Source organism: Sorex fumeus, unplaced genomic scaffold (assembly GCF_029834395.1).
Source record: "Sorex fumeus unplaced genomic scaffold, SorFum_2.1 ptg000296l, whole genome shotgun sequence".
In the NCBI taxonomy this organism is placed as follows: Eukaryota; Metazoa; Chordata; class Mammalia; order Eulipotyphla; family Soricidae; genus Sorex; species Sorex fumeus.
The window spans coordinates 38,844-64,661 of record NW_026606353.1 but is presented as its reverse complement, the minus strand read 5'-3'; the positions used below and the strand labels follow the sequence as shown (position 1 = coordinate 64,661).

At 50.4% G+C, this 25,818-nt stretch overlaps 1 protein-coding gene across 1 annotated transcript in view; it reads right to left on the bottom strand.

Annotated features, from left to right (window-relative positions):
* Positions 1–3,002: 3,002 nt before the first annotated feature.
* LOC130018856 (granulocyte-macrophage colony-stimulating factor receptor subunit alpha-like) overlaps positions 3,003–25,818 on the bottom strand; it is a gene marked incomplete at its 3' end in the record, with an annotated part of 46,241 nt that continues 23,425 nt past the window's right edge. Inside the window, exons 6-12 of the mRNA XM_056109536.1 lie at positions 24,859–25,031; positions 18,243–18,376; positions 12,705–12,728; positions 9,872–10,010; positions 6,585–6,681; positions 6,132–6,213; positions 3,003–3,222 (exon numbers count right to left, since the gene is read on the bottom strand). Coding sequence (XP_055965511.1) covers positions 3,003–3,222; positions 6,132–6,213; positions 6,585–6,681; positions 9,872–10,010; positions 12,705–12,728; positions 18,243–18,376; positions 24,859–25,031 — 869 coding nt within the window. The remainder of the gene's footprint in view (positions 3,223–6,131; positions 6,214–6,584; positions 6,682–9,871; positions 10,011–12,704; positions 12,729–18,242; positions 18,377–24,858; positions 25,032–25,818) is intronic.

Sequence of the window (25,818 nt, the reverse complement as noted above, 5' to 3'; positions counted from 1 at the left end):
CTGCTGACGCTGAGTAACTCGGAACCCTGGGCACCGTGGCCACATGCCAAGGGTCCCCAGCTGGGTTTCTTCTGGGCCTCTGTCCACCTGTGCCACCCTGACGCCAGGCTGGGGGGTTTGAGGATGCGGCGAGGGGTGGCGCTGGTCCCCACTCAAGACAAGGGAGCACTGAGGTGTCCACAGAACGAGAGCAGCTCAGAGCTGTCTTGGTCTGCAGGGTGTGGCCAGCTGGACACACGTCCCGTCCTCCACGACTCAAGTCCAGCCGTCTACGGAAGACCCAGATGCCCATCAGAGAAGCACTCCCTGCCCCCGACATGGCAGAGGTCGGTAAAAGTCGGTGGGGGGGTCCACCCTGGCGGAGTGAGGCTTGGGAGGAGAGTGGGACTCTTGGATTGTGTCACTCTGTGAGACTCTGGGGAGAATTCCTCTTTTTTTTTTTTTTTGCTTTTTTTGGGGTCCCACCCGGTGATGCTCAGGGCTGACTCCTGGTTCATGCACTCAAGAATGAGTCCTGGCGGTGCTTGGGGGACCCTAGGGGATGCTGGGAATCGAACCCAGGTCAGCCATGTGCCAGGCCAACGCCCTCCCCGCTGGGCTATCACTCTAGCTCCTCTCTTCCTTCCTTCCTTCCTTCCTTCCTTCCTTCCTTCCTTCCTTCCTTCCTTCCTCCTTCCCTCCCTCCCTCCCTTTATTCCCTTGTTCCTTCCTTCCTTCTTTCCCTCCTTCCTTCCTTCCTCCTTCCCTCCCTCCCTTTATTCCCTTGTTCCTTCCTTCCTTCTTTCCCTCCTTCCTTCCTTCCTTCCTTCCTTCCTTCCTTCCTTCCTTCCTTCTTTCCTTCCTCTTTCTTTCTTTCTTTCTTTCTTTCTCTCTCTCTTTCTTTCTTTTCTTTATTTTTGGGGGTCCCACCTGGTGACGCTCAGGGCTGACTCCTGGTTCATGCACTCAGGAATCCCTCCTGGCAGTGCTCAGGGGACCCCTAGGGGATACTGGGACTCGAACCCGGGTCAGCCACATGCCAGGAAAATGCCCTCCCTGCTGGGCTATCACTCGAGCCCCCCTTCCTTCCTTCCTTCCTTCCTTCCTTCCTTCCTTCCTTCCTTCCTTCCTTTCCTCCCTCCCTCTCTCCCTCCCTCTCTCCCTTCCTTCCTTCCTTCCTTCCTTCCTTCCTTCCTTCCTTCATTCCTTCCTTCCTTTCTCTCCTTCCCCTTCCTTCCTTCCTTCCTTCCTTCCTTCCCTCCCTCCCTCCCTCTTTCTTTCTCCCTCCCTCCCTCCCTTCCTTCCTTCCTTCCTTCCTTCCTTCCTTCCTTCTTTCCTTCCTCTTTCTTTCTTTCTTTCTTTCTTTCTTTCTTTCTTTCTTTCTCTCTCTCTCTTTCTTTTCTTTATTTTTGGGGGTCCCACCTGGTGACGCTCAGGGCTGACTCCTGGTTCATGCACTCAGGAATCCCTCCTGGCGGTGCTCGGGGGACCCCTAGGGGATACTGGGAATCGAACCCGGGTCAGCCACATGCCAGGAAAATGCCCTCCCCACTGGGCTATCACTCGAGCCCCTCTTCCTTCATTCCTTCCTTCCTCCCTCCCTCCCTCCCTCCCCCTTCCTTTCTCCCTCCCTCCCTCCCTCCCTCTCTTCCTTCCTTCCTTCCTTCCTTCCTTCCTTCTTTTCTTCCTTCTTTCCTTCCTCTCTTTCTCTCTCTTTTTTTCTTTTCTTTCTTTTTGGGTCCCACCCGGCAATGCTCAGGGCTGACTCCTGGCTCATGCACTCAGGAATCCCTCCTGGCAGTGCTTGGGGGACCCTAGGGGATTCCAGGACTCGAACCCGGGTCAGTCAGGTACAAGGCAAACACCCTACGTGCTGTACTATCGCTCCAGCCCCTCTGGGGAGAATTCTTGCATGGGTGGGAGGGGTGTAGGGAGCAGCGTATCCCTGGGGGTCAGCGATCCGGGGATACCCAGAGGCGGATGGAGGGAGAGATGGAGGGAAGGGAGGGAGAGAGGAAGAAATGAAGGGAGTGAAGGGGTTCAAGCAACAGAGAGGTAGAGAGATGAAGAGACAGAGAGATACAAGGATGCACAAACACGCAGAGATACGGGAAGGCACGGAGAGACAGAAGGGAGAGGTAGAGACGGACGGGAGGTGGAGAGACCAAGAAAGAGACAGACAGGGAGAGATGAAGGGAGAGAAGAACGGGGGCCAGAGATTGGAAGGACGGATAGATGAGCAGAAGGACAGACGGACGGACAGGTGCAGGGACTGACAGGGAGAGAAAAAGAATCCAACGGAGACGGAGAGAGAGGGCAGTCACGCAGATGGGACGCAGCCAAGATGGGGAAACTGAGGCAGAGTGGGACGGAGACGGAGAGAGACAGGTCAAGTGAAAAGAAGAGAGAGAGAGAGAGAGAGAGAGAGAGAGAGAGAGAGAGAGAGAGAGAGAAGGGGCTGGAGCCATAGCCCAGCGGGGAGGCACACGGCCTACCCGGGTTCGATTCCCAGCATCCCCTAGGGTCCCCCGAGCACCACCAGGAGGGATTCCTGAGTGCAGAGCCAGGAGTTAGCCCTGAGCATCGCCGGGTGGGACCCCGAAAAGAAAGAAAAGAAAGAGAAAGAGAGAGAGAAAGAGAGGAAAGAAGGAAGGGAGGGAGGGAGGGAGGGAGGGAGGAGAGGAAGGAAGGAAGGAAGGAAGGAAGGAAGGAAGGAAGGAGAGAGAGAGGCTGGAGCAATAGCACAGCAGGGAGGGCATTTGCCTTGCATGCGGCCGACCTGGGTTCGAGTCCCAGCATCCCCTAGGCTCCCCCGAGCACTGCCAGGAGTCATTCCTGAATGCATGACCCAGAAGGAACCTCTGAGGATCACTGGTCAGAGGCAGCAGGGAGCCAAGTTTCCCAACGCAGTGGCTACCTCGGGACGGGCGAAGGTCCCCACCCGTCTCAGGTGGGGGACTCAGTGAAGGAGAAGGAGACTGCAAAGTTTTGGATGGGCCTGGTGGGGCTCAGACAACACACACCTTGTGTAAAAAAAAAAAACCATCGCTTTCTTAAAAAAAGATAATAATAACCAAAGTCAAAAGCATCGCAACTCAGCTGGTCTTCAGAGCCGACGGGAGTCAGCCCTCTGGTGGTCCGCCCGGGCACGGCGGGGTCTGCGTCTCCTCCTGCAAGGGTCACCACGAGCACGTGCTCACTGTCCGTCTTCCCGTCCGTGGCCAGACACTTCTCCCAGGGGACCTGAGGACAACAGTCAGGAGGGGAGTGAACCCCCGAAGGAGGACTCCCGCATTCTCTGCCCAGGGACGCCCCTCTGGCCCCCAAGGCCGGGGCAGGTCTACCTTTTTCTCACGGTCACGGTCCTCCCGCTGTTCATCGATTGGCTCGAGCGGGCACCAGGCACGTCTCCCTGGTGAGACTCACTGTGACTGTGTTTGGCATCTCGGAGACGCCACGGGGAACTGGCCAGGCTCTGCCACCGGGCAGGCGGGATCCTCTCGGGAGCTGGCCGGGGCTCTCCGAGAGGGGCGAGGAATCGAACCCGGGTCGGCCACGTGCCAGGCCAACACCCTCCCCGCTGTGCTCCAGCCCATAGAGATCAATATCAATGGATATTTGCTATTCCTTAACATCCATATAATTCATTAGTGTAGAATATCACTAATAGAATCAACACGACTGCAGTGAATACAATGTAGCTAACATCAATGTATCCAATAATCAATAATATAATAATATAATATTTGATACCTCATATAAATAATACAATTAATCAATCATGTTAATTGAGGGTGTTCAATATCATGATAAATATCAAAATTGCACTGTGTCACTGTCCTCCCGTCGTTCATCGATTTGCTCGAGCGGGCACCAGTCACGTGTCCACGGTGAGACTCGCGGTGACTGTGTTTGGCATCTCGGAGACGCACGGGGAGCTGGCCAGGCTCTGCCACCGGGCGGGCGGGATCCTCTCGGGAGCTGGCCGAGCGGGGTGGAGGAATTGAACTCGGGTGCGCCCTCGCTTCCTTCCTTCCTTCCTTCCTTCCTTCCTTCTTCCTTCCTTCCTTCCTTCCTTCCTCCTTCCTTCCTTCCTTCCTCCTTCCTTCTCTTCTTCTTTCTTTCTTTCTTTCTTTCTTCTTTCTTTCTTTCTTTCTTTCTCTCTCTCCTTCCTTCCTTCCTTCCTTCCTTCTTTCTCTTCCTTCCTTCCTTCCTTCCTTCCTTCCTTCCTCTTTCTTTCTTTCTTTCTTCTTTCTCCTCTTTCTTTCTTTTATTTCTTTTCAGGTCCCACCTGGCGATGCTCAGGGTTCCTCCTGGCTCTGCACTCAGGAGTGACTCCTGGCGGTGCTCAGGGGACCCTGTGGGAAGCTGGGAATCGAACCCGGGTTGGCCGTGTCCAAGGCAAATCCCCTCCCCGCTGGGCTATCGCTCCAGCCCCTTCTCCAAGTCTTTCTGGAAATCTACCTGCATTTGTCTCTCTCTGCTGCTCACACAGACACACACACACAGTGCTTACATATTTAACTCTCCATCCATTCTTCGGCCCACCAATTCACCATCATCCGAATGACATCCGTCCCACTGCTTATCCATTAATGCAGTCATCATTGTCCACTGTCACCCATCCATTGCCGATTCATTGTCATCTGTCCATCCTTCAGTTATCCACCATCTTCCCATCTGTCCATCCACCCAACATCAACCAATATTCACTTGTCATTATGCAATTATCTTCATCGACTGTCATCCATCCATCCACCCACCCATCCACTCATCCATCCATCCATCCATCCATCATCAATCCTTCCATCCATCCACCCATCCACCCACCCATCCATCCACCCATCTATCCATCCATCCACCCATCGATCCATCCATCCACCCATCCATCCATCCATCCATTCATCCACCCATCCACCCACCCATCCATCATCCATCCATCCATCCATCCATCCATCCATCCATCTATACATCCATCTATCCACCCACCCATTCATCCATCCACCCCTCCACCCATACATACACCTATCTACCCATCCATCTACTCATCCACCCACCCATACATCCATCCACCCATCCATTCATCCATCCACCCATTCATCCATCTCTCCATCCATCCATCCATCCACCCATCCATCCATCCATCCACCTATCCACCTCTCCATCTATCTATCCACCAATCCATTAATCTATTCATCCATCCATCCATCTACCACCCATCCATCTACCCATCTAACCATCCACGCACCCATCCATTCATCCATCCATCCACACCCCCATCCATCCATCCACCTATCAACCCACCTATCCATCTATCCATCCATCCATCCATCCATCCACTCATCCATGCATCTATCCACCACCCACCCACCCATCCATCCACCCACCCACTCATCCATTCATCCACCCATCCATCTATCCACCGATCCACCAATCCATGCATCCATCCACCCACCCACCTACCCATCCACCCATCTATCCATCCATCCATCCATCCATCCACCATCCATCCATTCATCCACTCATCCACCCATCCATCCATCCACCCACCCACTCACCCACCTACCCATTCACCCATCCATCATCCATCCATCCACCTATCCATCCATCAATTCACCCATCCATCCACCCACCTATCCATCCATCCATCCACCCATCTATCCATCCACCTATCCACCCACCCATCCATCCACCCATCTACCCATCCATCCCTCCACCATCCATCCATCCATCCATCCATCCATCCATCCATCCATCCACCCATCCATCCATCCATCCTTCCATCCATCCATCCATCCATCCATCCATCCATCCATCCATCATCCAGTCTATTTGATCATCACTGGTCCACCCATCAATGACCCATCATCAACTCATCAATTCTCTGTTCCTCTGTCTCTCTTCTCTCCTCCCTTCTTCCTCATTCTTCCTCACTCTTCCTCCTTCTCCCCATCTCCCCTTCACTCCCATCTCTGCAGACACAGTTTCCAGAGAGAGAGAGAATCTCAGACAACCCCGCCCCACCCCCAGAACAGCCCCGAGTGGTTCCCAGGATGCCAGCACCTCCTCTGGTGCCTCGGTGGCTCTCTGTGGTGGACATGGCGTCCACGGAGGGTCACTTCCAGGGTTCTGTGCCCGCCCCTGGTGTTTACCTGCTGGTCCACCTCCTGGCCATCGTTCAACTTATCTCTGACTTGCGGGATGCGTGAGAACAGCGTGGAGGTCCCCAGGAATCTAGAGATGGGAACAGAGTCAGAGGAACTCCTGGACGGTGGGACCAGCTACGCTGGCCCCAAGGACGCCTCCTGCGGAGAGCTCAGATTTCACCGCCACTGTGGATGGATTTTCCCCGGAGCTTGGTGACTGTGGTGACTGCATTGTGCGGGGAGGGGGTCTTTTGCTTAGCTAACAAACAAACACCCCCCACCATGGTTTGGAAGTTCTCCCTTTGGCGAACCGGGAAGAGAGACAGATTCCAGGCAGGCGAAAGTCCATCAACTCGGAGCAAGGGTCCCCCAGCCAGCCAAGGCTTGAGTTTTGCCCTCCTGATGTGTTGCAGTGACCAGTCCCTGTGCCCGCACGCCCACCGCCCCCTGCGGGCTTACCTGCTACACACAAACAGGAGGAGGCAGCCACACACCAGGGTCCCCAGCACCACGGGGAAGTACACATACACCAGGCTGGACACTGGCTCTTCGTGGCCTGAGGATGGAGCAGGAGAAGTGGGCGTCGGACACAGGGAGCCTCAGTGGACTCTGCTCTGGCCACCAGACAGAGCCACCAGGTCACCATCGGACACCGGTGCCATCGAGGCAGGCTGGACGTGGGGTGGGGTGGGGGTGATGGGAGGGACCCTGGGGTCCCTGGTGCTGGGAACCGTGTCCTGGTGAAGGGATGGGGGTTGGAACCCTGGAGGACGTAAGCCCAATCAGGAACCGCTTTTTGTAAGAGTCTCGATCTCACTGTCCCTGTCTACCACTGTCCTCTCGTTGTTGTTCGATTGGCTCGAGCGGGCACCAGGCACATCTCCATGCTGAGACTTGTTAATAATCAATAATCAATAATAATAATAATAACAAGTTCTTACGCTGTTCCTTGCCTCAGAATTAATAATCAATAATAGAGCATGGTCCTCCCTCTGTTTATCGATTGGCTCGAGCGGGCACCAGGCACGTCTCCATGGTGAGACTTGTTGTGACTGTGTCTGGCATCTCGGAGACGCCACGGGGAGCTTGCCGGGCTCTGCCATGCGGGCGGGATCATCTCGGGAGCTGGCCGGGCTCTCCGAGAGGGACGGAGGAATCGAACCCGGGTCGGCCGTGTGCCAGGAAAAGGCCCTCCCCACTGTGCTCCAGCCCATCTAGATCAATATCAGTGAATATTTGCTGTTCACTAACGTCCATATAATTAATCGGTATAGAATGTGATTAATAGAATCAGCACGATTGGAATTAATGCAACCTAGTTTACATTAATGTATCGAATGATCCATATAATTAATTAATAATATTAATTTAGGTGATCAATATCATGATAAATATCAAAATTGCACTGTGTCACTGTCCTCCCGCGGGCACCAGGCACGTCTCCGTGGCGAGACTTGTTGTCACTGTGTTTGGCATCGCGTAGACGCCACGGGGAGCTGGCCAGGCTCCGCCGTGTGGGCGGGATCCTCTCGGGAGCTGGCCGAGTGGCTCTCTGAGAGGGACGGAGGACTCGAACCCGGGTCGGCCGCGTGCCAGGCAAACCTCCTCCCTGCTCTCCCTGCAGTGCTATCACTCCAGGTTAAAATAGGCATCTGCCTTGCACGCAGCCAACATGGCGGACCCGAGTTCGATTCCTCCGCCCCTCTCGGAGAGCCCGGCAAGCTACCGAGAGTATTCGATATGCCAGACACAGTAATAACAAAGTCTCCAATGGAGACGTTACTGGGCCCGCTCGAGCAAATAAATAAATAATAAAAATAATAAATAACAGTAAAAATTAAATTAAAAATAAAATAAACAGATCTATTATTAAAACAAAAATAAAAATAAATAATAAATAAGAACAAATAAATAATAAATAAATAGAAATGAATAATAAATATAAGTAATAAATAAAAGTAAATAAATGATACATAAATAATAAATAAAAATAAATAATAAATAAAAATAAATAAATAGATAAATATAAATAAATATAAATAATAAATTAAAATAAATAATGAATAAATAGAAATAATGAATAAAACTAAATAGATAATAAATATAAATAAAATAAATAATAAATGAAAATAAATAAAAATAAATGATAAATAAAACTAAATAAATAATAAATAGATATAAAATAAAATAAATAGATAATAAATAAATATAAATAATAAATAAATATAAATAATAAATAAAACTAAATAAATAATAAATATAAATAATCAATTAAAAACTAAATAAATAATAAATAAATATAAATAATAAATAAAAACTAAATAAATAAAAATAAAAATAAAAATAAATAATAAATAAATATAAATAAAAATAAATAATGAATAAAACTAAATAAATAATAAATAGATATAAAATAAAAAATAAATAAACAATAAATAAATATAAATAATAAATAAAACTAAATGAATAATAAATAAATATAAAATAAAAAAATAAATAATAAATAAATATAAATAATAAATAAATAATAAATAAAACTAAATGAATAATAAATAAATAAAAATAAATAAATAAATAAAAATAAATAAAAATAAATAATAAATAAAACTAAATAAATATAAATAATAAATAAAACTAAATAAATAATAAATGATTTTAAATAATAAATAAATAATAATAAAACTAAATAAATAATAAATAAATATAAAATAAAAATAAATAAATAATAAATAAATATAAATAATAAATAAATAATAAATAAAACTAAATGAATAATAAATAAATATAAAATAAAAACTAAATAAATAATAAATAAATAAAAATAATAAATAAATAATAAATAAATATAAATAATAAATAAATAATAAATAAAACTAAATGAATAATAAATAAATATAAAATAAAAACTAAATAAATAATAAATAAATAAAAATAATAAATAAATAATAAATAAATATAAATAATAAATAAATAATAAATAAAACTAAATGAATAATAAATAAATATAAAATAAAAAATAAATAAATAATAAATAAATATAAATAATAAATAAATAATAAATAAAACTAAATGAATAATAAATAAATATAAAATAAAAACTAAATAAATAATAAATAAATAAAAATAATAAATAAATAATAAATAAATATAAATAATAAATAAATAATAAATAAAATTAAATGAATAATAAATAAATATAAAATAAAAACTAAATAAATAATAAATAAATATAAATAATAAATAATAAATAAAACTAAATGAATAATAAATAAATAAAAATAAATAAATAAATAAAAATAAATAATAAATAAAACTAAATAAATAGAAATAATAAATAAAAACTAAATAAATAATAAATGATTTTAAATAATAAATAAATAATAATAAAACTAAATAAATAATAAATAAATAAAAATAAAAAATAAGTAAAAAAATAAATCTAAATAAAATTAAAATTAAATAAAAAATTAAATTTGATTTAAAAATAAAATAAAAATAATAATAAATAAATAATAATAACAATAAAAATGAAATGAAATGACTGTTGGCCCCACCAGTTCCCTGCGTCCCCTTCCGAGCTCCCAAAACTGCCCCCTCCTGGCTGGGGGGTCTCTCCCCGGGCCAAGACTTCTGACGCTTCCTTCCCCCAGCTGGGACGAGGGGAGCGGCGCTCAGACCGGACCAGGGCCCCCGGGGGCTGAGGTCCCTCCTCCTCCTCCTCTTCCTCTTCCTCCTCCTCCTCATACCGAAGGGCAGCGGGTGGCTCCAGACCCCCCAGGGGTCTCCCGGCTCGAGGCGGGCATTGGCACTTCTCATCTGCAGGCTCAGCCGGCCTCGGGGTCCCGGCAGCTCGTACTGGTTCCCCTCGTCCCCTGAGATGTCGATCTGTGAGGAAAAGGCTGCACAGGGCCCCCGGTGTGGACGGCAGAGGCGGAAGACACGGGGCAGGGTGGGATTCGGGTCTACACCGAGTGTAGGGACAACGTGTAAGTTCGGAGACGGGTCTACACTGGCTGCAAGTGGTCATGAGGGTGGAATCTGGGTCTACACTGAGTGTTGGGAGCATGGTGCAGGGCCAGAGACGGGTCTACACTGGGTGCAAGTGGTCATGGGGGTTGGGTTCAGGTCTACACGGGGTGCAAGTGGTCATGAGGGTGGAATCTGGGTCTACACTGTGTGTTGGGAGCATGGTGCAGGGCCGGAGACGGGTCTACACTGGCTGCAAGTGGTCATGGGGGTTGGGTTCAGGTCTACACGGGGTGCAGGGAGTATGGGTCAGGGTCTAAGAAGAGTCTACACTGGATGTAAGTGGTCGTGGGGGTGGGAGTTTGGGTCTACACTGAGGGTAGGGAGCATGGTGCAGGATCAGATAGGGGTCTACACTGGGTGCAGGTGCTCATGTGGATTGGGGAATCCTGGTCTACACGGGGGACAGGGAGCATGGCTCAGGGTCAAAGACAGGTCTACACTGGCTGCAAGTGGTCATGAGGGTGGAATCTGGGTCTACACACTGTGTGTTGGGAGCATGTTGCAGGGTCAGAGTCGGGTCTACACTGGGTGCAAGTGGTCATGGGGGTTGGGTTCAGGTCTACACGGGGTGCAAGTGGTCATGAGGGTGGAATCTGGGTCTACACTGAGTGTTGGGAGCATGGTGCAGGGCCAGAAACGGGTCTACACTGGGTGCAAGTGGCCATGGGGGTTGGGTTCAGGTCTACACGGGGTGCAGGGAGTATGGGTCAGGGTCTGAGAAGAGTCTGCACTGGATGTAAGTGGTCGTGGGGGTGGGAGTTTGGGTCTACACTGAGGGTAGGGAGCATGGTGCAGGATCAGAGAGGGGTCTACACTGGGTGCAACTGGTCATGGGGGTAGGGGGTTCAAGTCTACACTGAGTGTAGGGAGTTTGTTGCAGGATCAGAGAGGGGTCTACACTGGGTGCAACTGGTCATGGGGGTAGGGGGTTCAGGTCTACACTGAGTGTAGGGAGTTTGTTGCAGGATCAGAGAGGGGTCTACACTGGGTGCAACTGGTCATGGGGGTAGGGGGGTTCAGGTCTACACTGAGTGTAGGGAGCTTGTTGCAAGATCAGAGAGGGGTCTACACTGGGTGCAACTGGTTGTGGGGGTAGGGAGTTCAGGTCTATACTGAGTGTAGAGAGCATGGTGGAGGGTCAGAGGTGGGTCTACACTGGCTGCAAGTGGTCTTGGGGATAGGAGGTTTGGGTCTACACTGAGTGTAGAGAGCATGGCTTAGAGTCCGAGAGGCGTCTACACTGGGTGGAAGTCGTCTTAGGGGTGAGGGTTGGGTGACTCTGAGTTTCGGGAGCATGGCGCAGGATCAGAGAGGGGTCTACACTGGGTGCAGGTGCTCATGTGGGTCGGGGGATCGATCCTGGTCTACACGGGGGACAGGGAGCATGGCTCAGGGTCAGAGACAGGTCTACACTGGCTGCAAGTGGTCATGAGGGTGGAATCTGGGTCTACACTGCGTGTTGGGAGCATGGTGCAGGGTCAGAGACGGGTCTACACTGGGTGGAAGTGGTCATGGGGGTTGGGTTCAGGTCTACACGGGGTGCAGGGAGTATGGGTCAGGTCCGAGAAGAGTCTACACTGGATGTAAGTGGTCGTGGGGGTGGGAGTTTGGGTCTACACTGAGGGTAGGGAGCATGGTGCAGGATCAGAGAGGGGTCTACACTGGGTGCAGGTGCTCATGTGGGTCGGGGGATCCTGGTCTACACAGGGGACAGGGAGCATGGCTCAGGGTCAGAGACAGGTCTACACTGGCTGCAAGTGGTCATGAGGGTGGAATCTGGGTCTACACTGAGTGTTGGGAGCATGGTGCAGGGTCAGAGACGGGTCTACACTGGGTGCAAGTGGTCATGGGGGTTCTGGTCTACACTGAGTGCAGGGAGCATGGCTCAGGGTCAGAGAGGGGTCTACACTGGGTGCAAGTAGTCACAGGGTAGGGTCAGTACGTTGACCTATCTTGGGTACAATGGGCATGGTATAAGAGTCGGGATTCCTGGTCTACACTGGGTGTGGTGAGGATGGGGCAGGGCGTTAGGATCCTGGTGGACACTGGGCACAAGTGGGCACCGAGGAGGCTCAGGATCCTGGGTCTACACTGGCGAGGGTGTCAGGAGCAAGAGTCAGGATTTATGGTCTACACTGGTGAGGCTATAGGGGGTAAGAGTCAGGATCCTGGTCTATACCGGTGAGGGTGTATGAAACAAGGGTCAGGATCCTGGTCTACACCGGTGAGGGTGCATGGGGCAAGGGTCAGGATCCTGGGTCTACACTGGGTCCCAGGGTTGTGGCCAGGATGTCCGGTGTAGACGGACGCCGCTGTCATAGAACACAGCACCTTCCGTCTACACTGCACGCAGGAAGACACAAGCCCCTCCTGTCTACACTGCATGCAGGCAGACACAACCCCCCCCCCCGTTTGTCTACACTGCAGGCAGGCAGACACCTCCCCCCTCCGTCTACACTGCGTGCAGGTGCCCTCGGCCAACGCAGGGGTGGACGTCGCGCCCGGCCGGGGGCGGGCGAGGTTGGTCCTGGGTTTGCTGTGGGGACTCACCTGGGTGTGCCCGGCGGGTTCGCTCTGGAAAACACGGCAGGGGACGAGGGTGTTGGTCCAGGCCTGTCCCCCGTCCACCCGCCACCCCCAGGCAGGGCAGGGCCCCTGGACAGACGGATGGACGGACGGACCGACGAGTGGAGGGGGGTGGGTGGGGGGGTGGGTGGGCAGACGGATGGATGGACCAATGCATGACAGATGGACGGACAGATGGACCGTTGGGCGGATGGAAGATGGACAGACAGATGGACCGTTGGACGGGTGGCAGATGGACGGACAGATGGACAGTTGGACGGATGACAGATGGGTGGACAGATGGACAGTTGGACGGATGGCAGACGGATGGACAGATGGACCGTTGGACGGATGACAGATGGACGGACAGATGGACCGTTGGACAGATGACAGATGGACGGACAGATGGACAGTTGGACGGATGACAGATGGACGGACAGATGGACCGTTGGACGGATGACAGATGGACGGACAGATGGACAGTTGGACGGACGACAGAAGGACAGACAGATGGACAGTTGGACGGATGACAGATGGGTGGACAAGTGGACAGTTGGACGGATGACAGATGGACGGACAGATGGACAGTTGGACGGATGACAGACGGACGGACAGAAGGACCATTGCACGGATGGCAGATGGACGGACAGATGGACCGTTGGACAGATGACAGATGGACGGACAGATGGACAGTTGGACGGATGACAGACGGATGGACAGAAGGGCCATTGCACGGATGGCAGATGGATGGACAGATGGACCGTTGGACAGATGACAGATGGACGGACAGATGGGCAGTTGGACGGGTGGCAGATGGACGGACAGATGGGCAGTTGGACGGATGACAGACGGGTGGACAGATGGACAGTTGGATGACAGATGGATGGACAGATGGAAAGTTGGACGGATGACAGATGGGTGGACAGATGGACAGTTGGATGGATGACAGATGGGTGGAAAGACGGACAGATGGGAAGATGGATGGACAGATGAACCGTTGGACGAATGACAGATGGACAGACAGATGGACCGTTGGACGGATGACAGATGGACAGACGGATAGACAGTTGGACGGATGACAGATGGGTGGACAGATGGACAGTTGGATGACAGATGGATGGACAGATGGAAAGTTGGATGGATGACAGATGGGTGGACTGATGGACAGTTGGACAATAGTTGGGTGGACAGATGGACCATTGGATGGATGACAGATGGACAGACAGAAGGACCATTGCACGGATGGCAGATGGACGGACAGATGGCCCGTTGGATGGATGACAGACTGGTGGAAAGACGGACAGATGAGAAGATGGATGGACAGATGAACCGTTGGACGGATGGCAGATGGACGGACAGATGGACCGTTGGACAGATGACAGATGGACGGACAGATGGACCGTTGGACGGATGACAGATGGGTGGACAGATGGACAGTTGGATGACAGATGGATGGACAGATGGAAAGTTGGATGGATGACAGACAGATGGACAGATGGACAGTTGGACAACAGATGAATGGACAGATGGAAAGTTGGACGGATGACAGACGGGTGGAAAGACGGACAGATGAGAAGATGGATGGACAGATGAACCGTTGGACGGATGGCAGATGGACGGACAGATGGACCGTTGGACAGATGACAGATGGACGGACAGATGGACCGTTGGACGGATGACAGATGGGTGGACAGATGGACAGTTGGATGACAGATGGATGGACAGATGGAAAGTTGGATGGATGACAGACAGATGGACAGATGGACAGTTGGACAACAGATGAATGGACAGATGGAAAGTTGGACGGATGACAGACGGGTGGAAAGACGGACAGATGGGAAGATGGATGGACAGATGAACCGTTGGACGAATGACAGATGGACAGACAGATAGACAGTTGGACGGATGACAGATGGGTGGACAGATGGAAAGTTGGATGGATGACAGATGGGTGGACTGATGGACAGTTGGACAATAGTTGGGTGGACAGATGGACCATTGGATGGATGACAGATGGACAGACAGAAGGACCATTGCACGGATGGCAGATGGACGGACAGATGGCCCGTTGGATGGATGACAGACGGGTGGAAAGACGGACAGATGAGAAGATGGATGGACAGATGAACCGTTGGACGGATGGCAGATGGACGGACAGATGGACCGTTGGACAGATGACAGATGGACGGACAGATGGACCGTTGGACGGATGACAGATGGGTGGACAGATGGACAGTTGGATGACAGATGGATGGACAGATGGAAAGTTGGATGGATGACAGACAGATGGACAGATGGACAGTTGGACAACAGATGAATGGACAGATGGAAAGTTGGACGGATGACAGACGGGTGGAAAGACGGACAGATGAGAAGATGGATGGACAGATGAACCGTTGGACGGATGGCAGATGGACGGACAGATGGACCGTTGGACAGATGACAGATGGACGGACAGATGGACCGTTGGACGGATGACAGATGGGTGGACAGATGGACAGTTGGATGACAGATGGATGGACAGATGGAAAGTTGGATGGATGACAGACAGATGGACAGATGGACAGTTGGACAACAGATGAATGGACAGATGGAAAGTTGGACGGATGACAGACGGGTGGAAAGACGGACAGATGGGAAGATGGATGGACAGATGAACCGTTGGACGAATGACAGATGGACAGACAGATAGACAGTTGGACGGATGACAGATGGGTGGACAGATGGAAAGTTGGATGGATGACAGATGGGTGGACTGATGGACAGTTGGACAATAGTTGGGTGGACAGATGGACCATTGGATGGATGACAGATGGACAGACAGAAGGACCATTGCACGGATGGCAGATGGACGGACAGATGGCCCGTTGGATGGATGACAGACGGGTGGAAAGACGGACAGATGAGAAGATGGATGGACAGATGAACCGTTGGACGGATGGCAGATGGATGGACAGATGGACCGTTGGACGGATGGCAGATGGATGGACAGATGGACCGTTGGACGGATGGCAGATGGATGGACAGATGAACCGTTGGACGGATGGCAGATGGATGGACAGATGGACCGTTGGACGGATGGCAGATGGACGGACAGATGGACCGTTGGACGAATGACAGATGGACGGACAGATGGACCGTTGGACGGATGACAGATGGGTGGACAGATGGACAGTTGGACAACAGATGGATGGACAGATGGAAAGTTGGATGGATGACAGACAGATGGACAGATGGACAGTTGGACAACAGATGAATGGACAGATGGAAAGTTGGACGGATGACAGACGGGTGGACAGATGGACAGTTGAACGACAGATGGATGGGCAGATGGACCGTTGGACAGATGACAGATGGGTGGAAAGACGGACCATTGGATGGATGACAGATGGACAGACAGATGGACCATTGCACGGACGGCAGATGGACGGACAGATGGACCATTGGAAGGATGACAGATGGACAGACAAATGGACACATGGACGGATGACAGACGGGTGAACAGATGGACAGTTGGACAACAGATGGATGGACAGATGAACCATTGGATGGATGACAGATGGACAGACAGAAGGACCATTGCACGGATGGCAGATGGACGGACAGCTGCACTGATGGACAGATGACAGATGGATGGACAGATGGACTGATGGGTGGACAGATGGACAGATGGCAGACGGATAGACAGATGGACCATTGGATGGACGGATGACAGATGGACAGACAGATGGACAGTTGGATAGATGACATACGGGTGGACAGATGGACTGATGGATGGATGACAGATGGGTGGACAGACGGACAGATGGCAGATGGGCAGACAGATGGACAGTTGGATGAATGACAGACGGATGGACAGATAGACAGATGGCAGATGGGCAGACAGATGGACAGTTGGATGAATGACAGATGGATGGACAGATGGACTGATGGATGGATGACAGATGGGTGGACAGATGAACAGTTGGATGGATAACAGATGGATGGACAGATGGACCGATGGATGGATGACAGATGGACAGACAGATGGACTGATGGATAGATCACAGACGGGTGGACAGATGGACATTTGGACGGATGACAGATGAATGGACAGACAGACAGTTGGATGGATGACAGATGGTTGGACAGATGGACAGATGGACAGATGACAGATGGGTGGACAGACAGACAGATGGACAGATGACAGATGGGTGGACAGATGGACAGTTGGTCGGATGACAGATGGGTGGACAGATGGACAGTTGGACAACAGATGGATGGACAGATGGACAATTGGACAGATGGCAGATGGACAGACAGATGTACAGTTGGATGGATGACAGAAGGGTGGACAGACGGACAGATGGACAGATGACGGACGGGTGGACAGATGGACAGATGGACAGATGACGGACGGGTGGACAGATGGACAGTTGGTCGATGACAGACGGGTGGACAGATGGACAGTTGGACAACAGATGGATGGACAGATGGACAATTGGACAGATGGCAGATGGACAGACAGATGGACAGTTGGACGGATGACAGATGGGTGGACAGATGGACAGTTGGACGAATGGCAGATGGACAGAGATGACAAATGCATGGACAGATGGACAGATGAGTGGATAGATGATGGACGGACAGACAGACAGACAGACGAATGGATGGAAAGATACATGACAGATGGACAGACAGATGGACTGTTGGACAGGTGGCAGATGAATGGACAGACGGACCAATGGGTGGATAGTCAGATGGCAGAAGGATAGATGGACAGTTGGAGAGATGACAGGCGGACGGACAGATGGACAGATCAGTGGATAGATGACAGATGGATGGACAGACGGACAGATGATGAGGGGACAGACAGAAGGACGGACAGACAGACAGATGGGTGGACGGATACGTGACAGATGGACGGACAGATGGACTGTTGGACAGATGGCAGAGGGATGGACAGATGGACAGTTGGACGGGTGACAGATGGGTGGACAAGTGGACAGTAGGACGGATGACAGAAGGACAGACAGATGGACAGTTGGACGGATGACAGAAGGACAGACAGATGGACAGTTGGACGGATGACAGATGGGTGGACAAGTGGACAGTTGGACGGATGACAGATGATGGACAGACAGATGGACAGCTGGACGGATGACAGACGGGTGGACAGATGGACTGTTGGGCAGATGGACCATCAGACGGATGGGTGGATAGATGACAGGTGGATGGACAGATGGACAGCTGGACAGATGGGTGGATAGTTACATGACAGAGGGACGGACAGATGGACCGTTGGACAGATGGACAGATGGACAGATGCGTGGATAGGGAGATGACGGATGGACGGACAGATGGACGGGTGGACAGGTGACGGATGGACAGACAGATGGGTGCATAGATACATGACAGAGGGACGGACAGATGGACTGTTGGGCAGATGACAGCCGGACGGACAGCAGGACAGCCGGACGGAGGGACAGGGAGGCCCTGGGGTGGCCCCGCCCACTCCCCCCGCTGCCCCCCGGCCCCACCCACCGGCCTCCGCAGCCGTATCTGGTACTGGAACTCCAGGTCGCCCTGCGGCCGCCGCGTCCTGGGCTTGCGCCACTGCACCAGGCAGTGCGCGGAACTGCAGTTCACGGAGATGTTCCGGGGCGGGTCGTAGACTTCTGCAAGGAGAGGGAGGCGGCGTCAGGGCACTCCCCACCCCGTCCAGCCGGCACTGGACAGGACACTCTGCACCGGGGGTGGGTATGACGCCAACCCTTCGGAGGACGGACAAAGAATTCCGGGATCGAGCCCCAGAGCACTGGGCATGGAGCACTCCTGGGAATCTTCCTGGGGGGAAAATAGTTTATAAGGGAAGAAAGTCAGTGACCGGGAACTTGGGGGCAGCTGGGAGGCCTTGAGGACCTGGGCAGTGTGGACGTTGGGGGGTCCAGCCATGTGTCCCAACCCCAGAGCTGAAAACCCGGCCAACGCGACTCCAAACACAAGCACCGAACTCAGGAAAGGGTTCGACAAAGGGGTCAGTCTGGCTGCAGCGGGCAGGAAGTTGGGGACACCCGGTGGCGGGGAGTGGACGCCAGTGGTAGCATAGGGGGCTGGACCACTGTAACGCCTGACAGTCCACGACGGCTGAAATTGTGTCCCACTGGGGTCCCTTCCTTAGGAAAATACACTGCAAGTGAACGGTCACTTCTCAACCGAGGCTCCCTCTCGAGCCAGATGCAGTTACAGGTGGTCACTGCATTTCCAGCTGAGGCCAGTGGGCTTTCTAAAGGCCAGGCTGGCCGTTCCTCTCGAAGCAGATGCAGTTACAGGTGGTCACTGCATTCCCAGCTGAGGCCAGCGGGCTTTCTAAAGGCCAGGCTGGCCGTTCCTCTCGAAGCAGATGCAGTTACAGGTGGTCACTGCATTTCCAGCTGAGGCCAGTGGGCTTTCTAAAGGCCAGGCTGGCCGTTCCCCCAGTCTCTGTTTTTTTTTTTTAATCAACCCCTGGTTGTTCATTCTGACCTTGACCATCACACGGCCGCCGGCCATGGGCCCCCAATTTCCGTCATCCACCCGCAATGCGCAGGAGGTCAGAGGGGTGGACGGATGCAGAAGGGGACAAAAAGACACGCGGCCGAACCGGGTTCGATTCCCAGCATCCCCTAGGGTCCCCCAAGCACCGCCAGGGGTAAGTGCAGAGCCAGGAGTCAGCCCTGAGCATCGCCAGGTGGGACCCAAAAAAAAAAACAACAAAATAATAATAATAATAAAATAAAACTTTCCATTCACTGCTGGGTGGGGGGTGCCCAGCCCTTCCCCCAAATTCCCAATTCTCTAACCTGGAAAGTCACGAAACTTCATCTTTTTTTTGAGGATGAGGGGGGAATCTTTGGAGATTTTCATGACATGATCTATCCTGGTGTTCCTGCATCAGGCAGGGATGAATACCAACCACCTCCTCCATCAAATCCCCCCCCACTGGGGCGGGGCCAGACTAAATTCCATCCCCCTCCCCCTCGCTACTCATGCCTGGCTCGGTTGCCTGGGCAACCGGACCCCCTACCCACCTCCCAATCTTCTTCCCCAGGGCCTCTGGATTAGCATAACAAAACGAGAGGGAACCGTGCAGTTCCTCCCAAGACCAGCGATTCTGCCTAGAGCCCGGGGTCCTTGCAGACAAGGGAGAAGGAACTGGACCCTAGCTAAGGTCAAAGGTCGCCAGCAGGAGGGCGGGCGGGCGGGCTCTGTAAAAAATCTTTGCCTTCTCCAGTGCCCGTTCCCCATCTCCTGGTGATTCACTCATAAAAAAAAACATTAAAAAAATTTTTTAAATAAATAAATAAATTTTTTAAAAATTTTAAAAAAAATTTTTAAAAATCAATGAATAAATTTAAAAAATGAATAAATAAATTTTTAAAAAATTTAAAAAACAAATAAATTTAAAAAATAAATTATGTGTAAGTCTATAACTGTACCTCGTATTGTTTATTATTATTATATAATTATATAATTATTATATAATAATTACATAATTGTATAATTATATAATATAATTATAATATATTAATATAATTATCATATAATTGAATATAATTAAATATAAATATATAATAAATATATAAAATATATAACTATATAATTAAATATAATTATTATATTATATTATATAATTATTATTTAAAAATAAATTAAGTTTTAAAAATTTATTTAAAATAAGGGAAGAAAGTCAGTGACCGGGAACTTGGGGGCAGCTTTTTTTTCTTTGAAAATTTTTTTTTTTTGAAAAAAATTAATTACATAAATTTAAAAATTGCAATCTCTCTTTCTTGTCACTTATCTACGAAGGCCAAAAAAAAAAAGAAAACTCAGAGTTTTTCTATAAAAATCAACGTAAATGAATGGGCTGGACGCTTGCCTGGGGTGTTTGATGAAGTTTGAACCCCATCGGGTCAACACCCCCCCAGAACCGCCAGGAATAACCCCCAGGTGTGGCCCGAAAACCAAAATAAAATATTAAGATTAAACGAAATAAAATAAAGAAGCAAGGCCAGAAAAATAATGAACCGCATTCCACTTAGTTTCTGCCCAAACGGGGGAGTTTTGTTTGTTTTTTTTTCTCCTCTGCTACTTTGCAGGGAACTTTCCTATTTCATGACTGTGTCGAAGCATCTTGTCACTCAATATGTTCTCTTTTATTTATTTATTTGGTTTTTTTTTTTTTTTTTGCTTTTTTGGGTCCCACCCGGCGATGCTCAGGGGTCCCTCCTGGCTCTGCACTCAGGAATGACTCCTCCTGCAGTGCTCGGGAGACCTGAGGGGATGCCGGGACTCGAACCCGGGTCTGCCGTGTGCCAGGCCAACGCCCTCCCCGCTGGGCTCTCGCTCCAGCCCCAGACTCGATATTTGTTCATTGTCGTGCAAGGACTTGGGAGCTGCGGATAGACCCCCAGGGACCCGCTATCTCACCTTCTGCATCAGGAGGCAAGAGCAACTTCTGACAAAGACACAGAGCCGTGCATGGGCCCCCTTGCACGCATGCATGAAGGCACACACACACACGCATAGACTCACACATGTATGTACGGAGGTACACACGAATGCACGGAGGCATGCACGGACACACGCATGCGGACACAGATGCATCATGCATGCATGGACACACACACGCCTGCACGGATGCACACACGTGTCCATGGGCGCATACACAAGCATAGACTCACACGTGCATGTACGGAGGTACACATGAATGCATGGAGGCATGCTCGGACACACGCATGCAGACACAGACGCATGCATGCATGCACGGATTCACACACGCACGCACAGATGCACACGTGTCCATGGGTGCACACACACAGAGATTACACATAGATGCGCACACACGCATGTGGACACAGATGCATAATACATGCATGCACGGACACACACGCATACACAGATGCACACACATGTCCATGGGTGCACACACACGCAAAGACTCACACATGCATGTATGGAGGTACACACGAATGCATGGAGGCACACACGGGTGCACGGACACACACATGCGGACACAGATGCATAATACACACATGCATGGACACATACACGCATGCACGGATGCACACACGTGTCCATGGGTGCACACACAGATTACACATAGATGCACACACACATACACACATCGATGCACACACTCATGCACAGAGGCACACGCATGCAAGGATGCACACAGGCATGCACAGAGGCACACATGAACGCATGGAGGCACACACGCATGTACGGACATATGCATGCACACACAAATGCATACACGCATGCACGGATGCACACACGTGTCCATGGGTGCACACACAGATTACACATCAATGCACACACAGGTTACACATTGATGCATGCACACATACACACATCGATGCACACATGCATGCACAGAGGCACACGCGTGCAAGGATGCACACTTGCATGCATGGAGGCACGCACACATGCACAGACACACGCATGCACACAAATGCATACACACATGCACGGACACCCACACGGATCCACACACGTGTTATGGGTGCGCACACACAGAGATTACACATAGATGCACACACCCGGATGCACACATGCATGCACAGAGGCACACACATGCACGGAGGCACACAGGGACGCACAAATGCACACAGGCACACATGAATGCACACACACATATAGGGGTGCACACAAGGAGAGACCATGCATGGCTACGCACACACATACACATACATGGATAACATACGCATGCATGAACGCAGACACGCATGCATGGAGGCACTCACAAATGCAAGAATGCACACAGGCACGCACGGACACTTGCACACACACGGATGCATACACACATGCACAGACACATGCATGCACAGAGACACACATGTGCACAGAGGCACGTGTACACACGGATACATACACACACGCACGGATTCACATCCACACATATATGGGTGCACACATGAAGAAATTACACATGGACACGCACACACATACACCCAGATACACACAGACACACATACATGGATGCACACACGCGTGCACGGATGCACGCGTGCATGCATGGAGACACACAAACATACAGATGCACATAAACGTGCATGGGTGCATACACACATGTACACATGCACACACACGCCTGCATGCACACACATGCACACACACATACACGCATGCACACATGCATCTATGGGCACACACGGACAGATTACGCATGGATACACATACACACATGTGCATACAAGGATGCACACACACATGCACAGAGACACACGCATGCACAGAGGCACACAGGTATGCACGGATATACACATGCATGCACAGAGTGACACACATGCATGTATGAAGTTACACATGCATGCATGGACACACACATGAATGCACAAATACACACAGGCATGCATGGACACTTGCACACGCACATGGATGCAGACACACATGCACAGACACACACATGCATGTATGAAGTTACACGTGCATGCATGCATGGATGCACACACATGCAAGGTGGCACACATGCGTGCATGAAGGCACACACAAAAGCATGCAGGCACACACACCTGCACGGACACACATGCGCGCACAGATACATACACACATGCATGGACACACACATGCACAGATGCACACACACATGTATGGGTGCGCACACAGATTACACATGGATGCACACTTGCATGCATGGAGGACACAAATGCATCAACACACAGGCATGCATGGACACTTGCACACACGGATGTGTAAACACATGCACAGACACATGCATGCATGCACAGAGACACACATGTGTACAGAGGCACACGCACACACAGATACATACACACACGCATGGATTCACACCCACACATATATGGGTGCACACACGAGGAAATTACACATGGACGCACACACTCATACACCCACATACACACAGACACACATACATGGATGCACACACGTGCGTGCATGGAGACACACACAACCGTACAGATACACATAAACGTGCATGGGTGCATACACGCATGCATGCGTGTACACACAAGCACGCATGCACACGCACACACGCACGCATGCACACACGTGCACGCACACACGCATGCACAGGCATGTACGCATGCACACACACATACACACATGCATATATGGGCACGCACACGGACAGATTACACATGGATACACATAGACACATGTGCGTACAAGGATGCACACACATGCACAGAGGCACACGCATACAAGGAGACACACACATGCATATACACACACGCACGGATGCACACATACATGCAAAAACACACATGCATGCAGATGCACACACATGGAGTGCACACCTGGACAGACGTGTGTGGACTCACACATGCACGCCCACACACACGGAGTGCACACCTGGAAAGACGTGTGCATGGATTCACACATGCATGCACGCACACACACACGGAGTGCACACCTGGATAGACATGTGCATGTATTCACGCACGCACACACACACGGAGTGCACACCTGGACAGACGTGTGCGTGAACTCACACACGCACGTGCACGCACACACACAGAGTACACATCTGGATAGACGTGTGCATGGATTTACGCACGCACACACACACGGAGTGCACACCTGGACAGACGTGTGTGTGGACTCACACACGCACGTGCACGCACACACACACGGAGTGCACACCTGGACAGACGTGTGCATGGATTTACGCACGCACACACACACGGAGTGCACACCTGGACAGACGTGTGTGTGGACTCACACACGCACGTGCACGCACACACACACGGAGTGCACATCTGGACAGACGTGTGCATGGATTTACGCACGCACACACACACGGAGTGCACACCTGGACAGACGTGTGCGTGAATTCACACACGCACGCGCACACACACGGAGTGCACACCTGGACAGACGTGTGTGTGGACTCACACATGCACGCACACACACACGGAGTGCACACCTGGACAGACGTGTGTGTGGACTCACACATGCACGCACACACACACGGAGTGCACACCTGGACAGACGTGTGTGTGGACTCACACACGCACGCACACACACGGAGTGCACACCTGGACAGACGTGTGCATGGATTCACACACGCACGCGCACACACACACACGCGTGCTCTGCTCACCGACCTTCCTCCGCCCAATGCCCAGCGTCTGTCCCCCTCGAGACCCAGCCGCACCGATTTTCTTGAGCCACAAGAGGGTGTCGAAGAAGCGGATCTGGGTGCGAGAGCTGCTGCCGTTGACCAGGAAGTAGGTGTAGGTCGTCAGGTCCGAGACGCTGCGGAGGTGGCAGCCCACGTGCCTCCCCGATTCCTGCAGGTAACTGGGGCACGGCCTCTCCCGCCTCGTCCTGAAAGGGCGTCCAGGGGGCTGAGGTCACAGACCCAGGGCGGCCAGCGGGCACCAGCCCCCACCACCCGCCGCCCACCCAGGCACCGGACCACCCCGAGTCCCCCGGTGGAGGGGGTCTCACCAGCCTCATCAGGGAACACGTGACCAGGTCGGCATGTGTGTGTGTGTGCTTGGCGTGTTTCAGGCTCTGCAACCCCCAACACCACCCCCCACACAGGATCTTTAAGCGTGTCGGCATCGAAGAGTGATGTGAAGTGGACGGGTCGTTCAGTGGCCTGCGGCTCATCCAGGCACCAGAGACGGTTCCCCGCATCCCCAGTGACACAGTGCACGTACACTCACCCATCCCCTCTCTCCTTTCCTTCCTTTATTTGGAAGTGATGGGAGTTAGGAAAAGGACCACGAAAATTCTCAAAAGATAAGTAAGCGGCGTGTGTGTGTGTGTGTGTGTGTGTATACCATGAAAATTCTTGAAAGATAAGGTGTGTGTGTGTACCATGAAAATTCGCAAAAGATAAGATGCATATATTTGTGTGTGTGTGCCATGAAAATTCTTGAAAGATAAGGGGTGTGTGTGTGTGTCTCTGTGTGTGTACCAAGAGAATACTCCAAAGATAAGGTGCATGTGTGTGTCTGTGTGTGTTTGTAGACCATGAAAATTCTTGAAAGACAAGGTGTGTGTGTGTGTGTGTGTGTACTAAGAGAATTCTCAAAAGATAAAGTGTGTGTGTATCTGTATGTGTGTGTGCCATGAAAATTCTTGAAAGATAAAGTGTGTGTGTGTG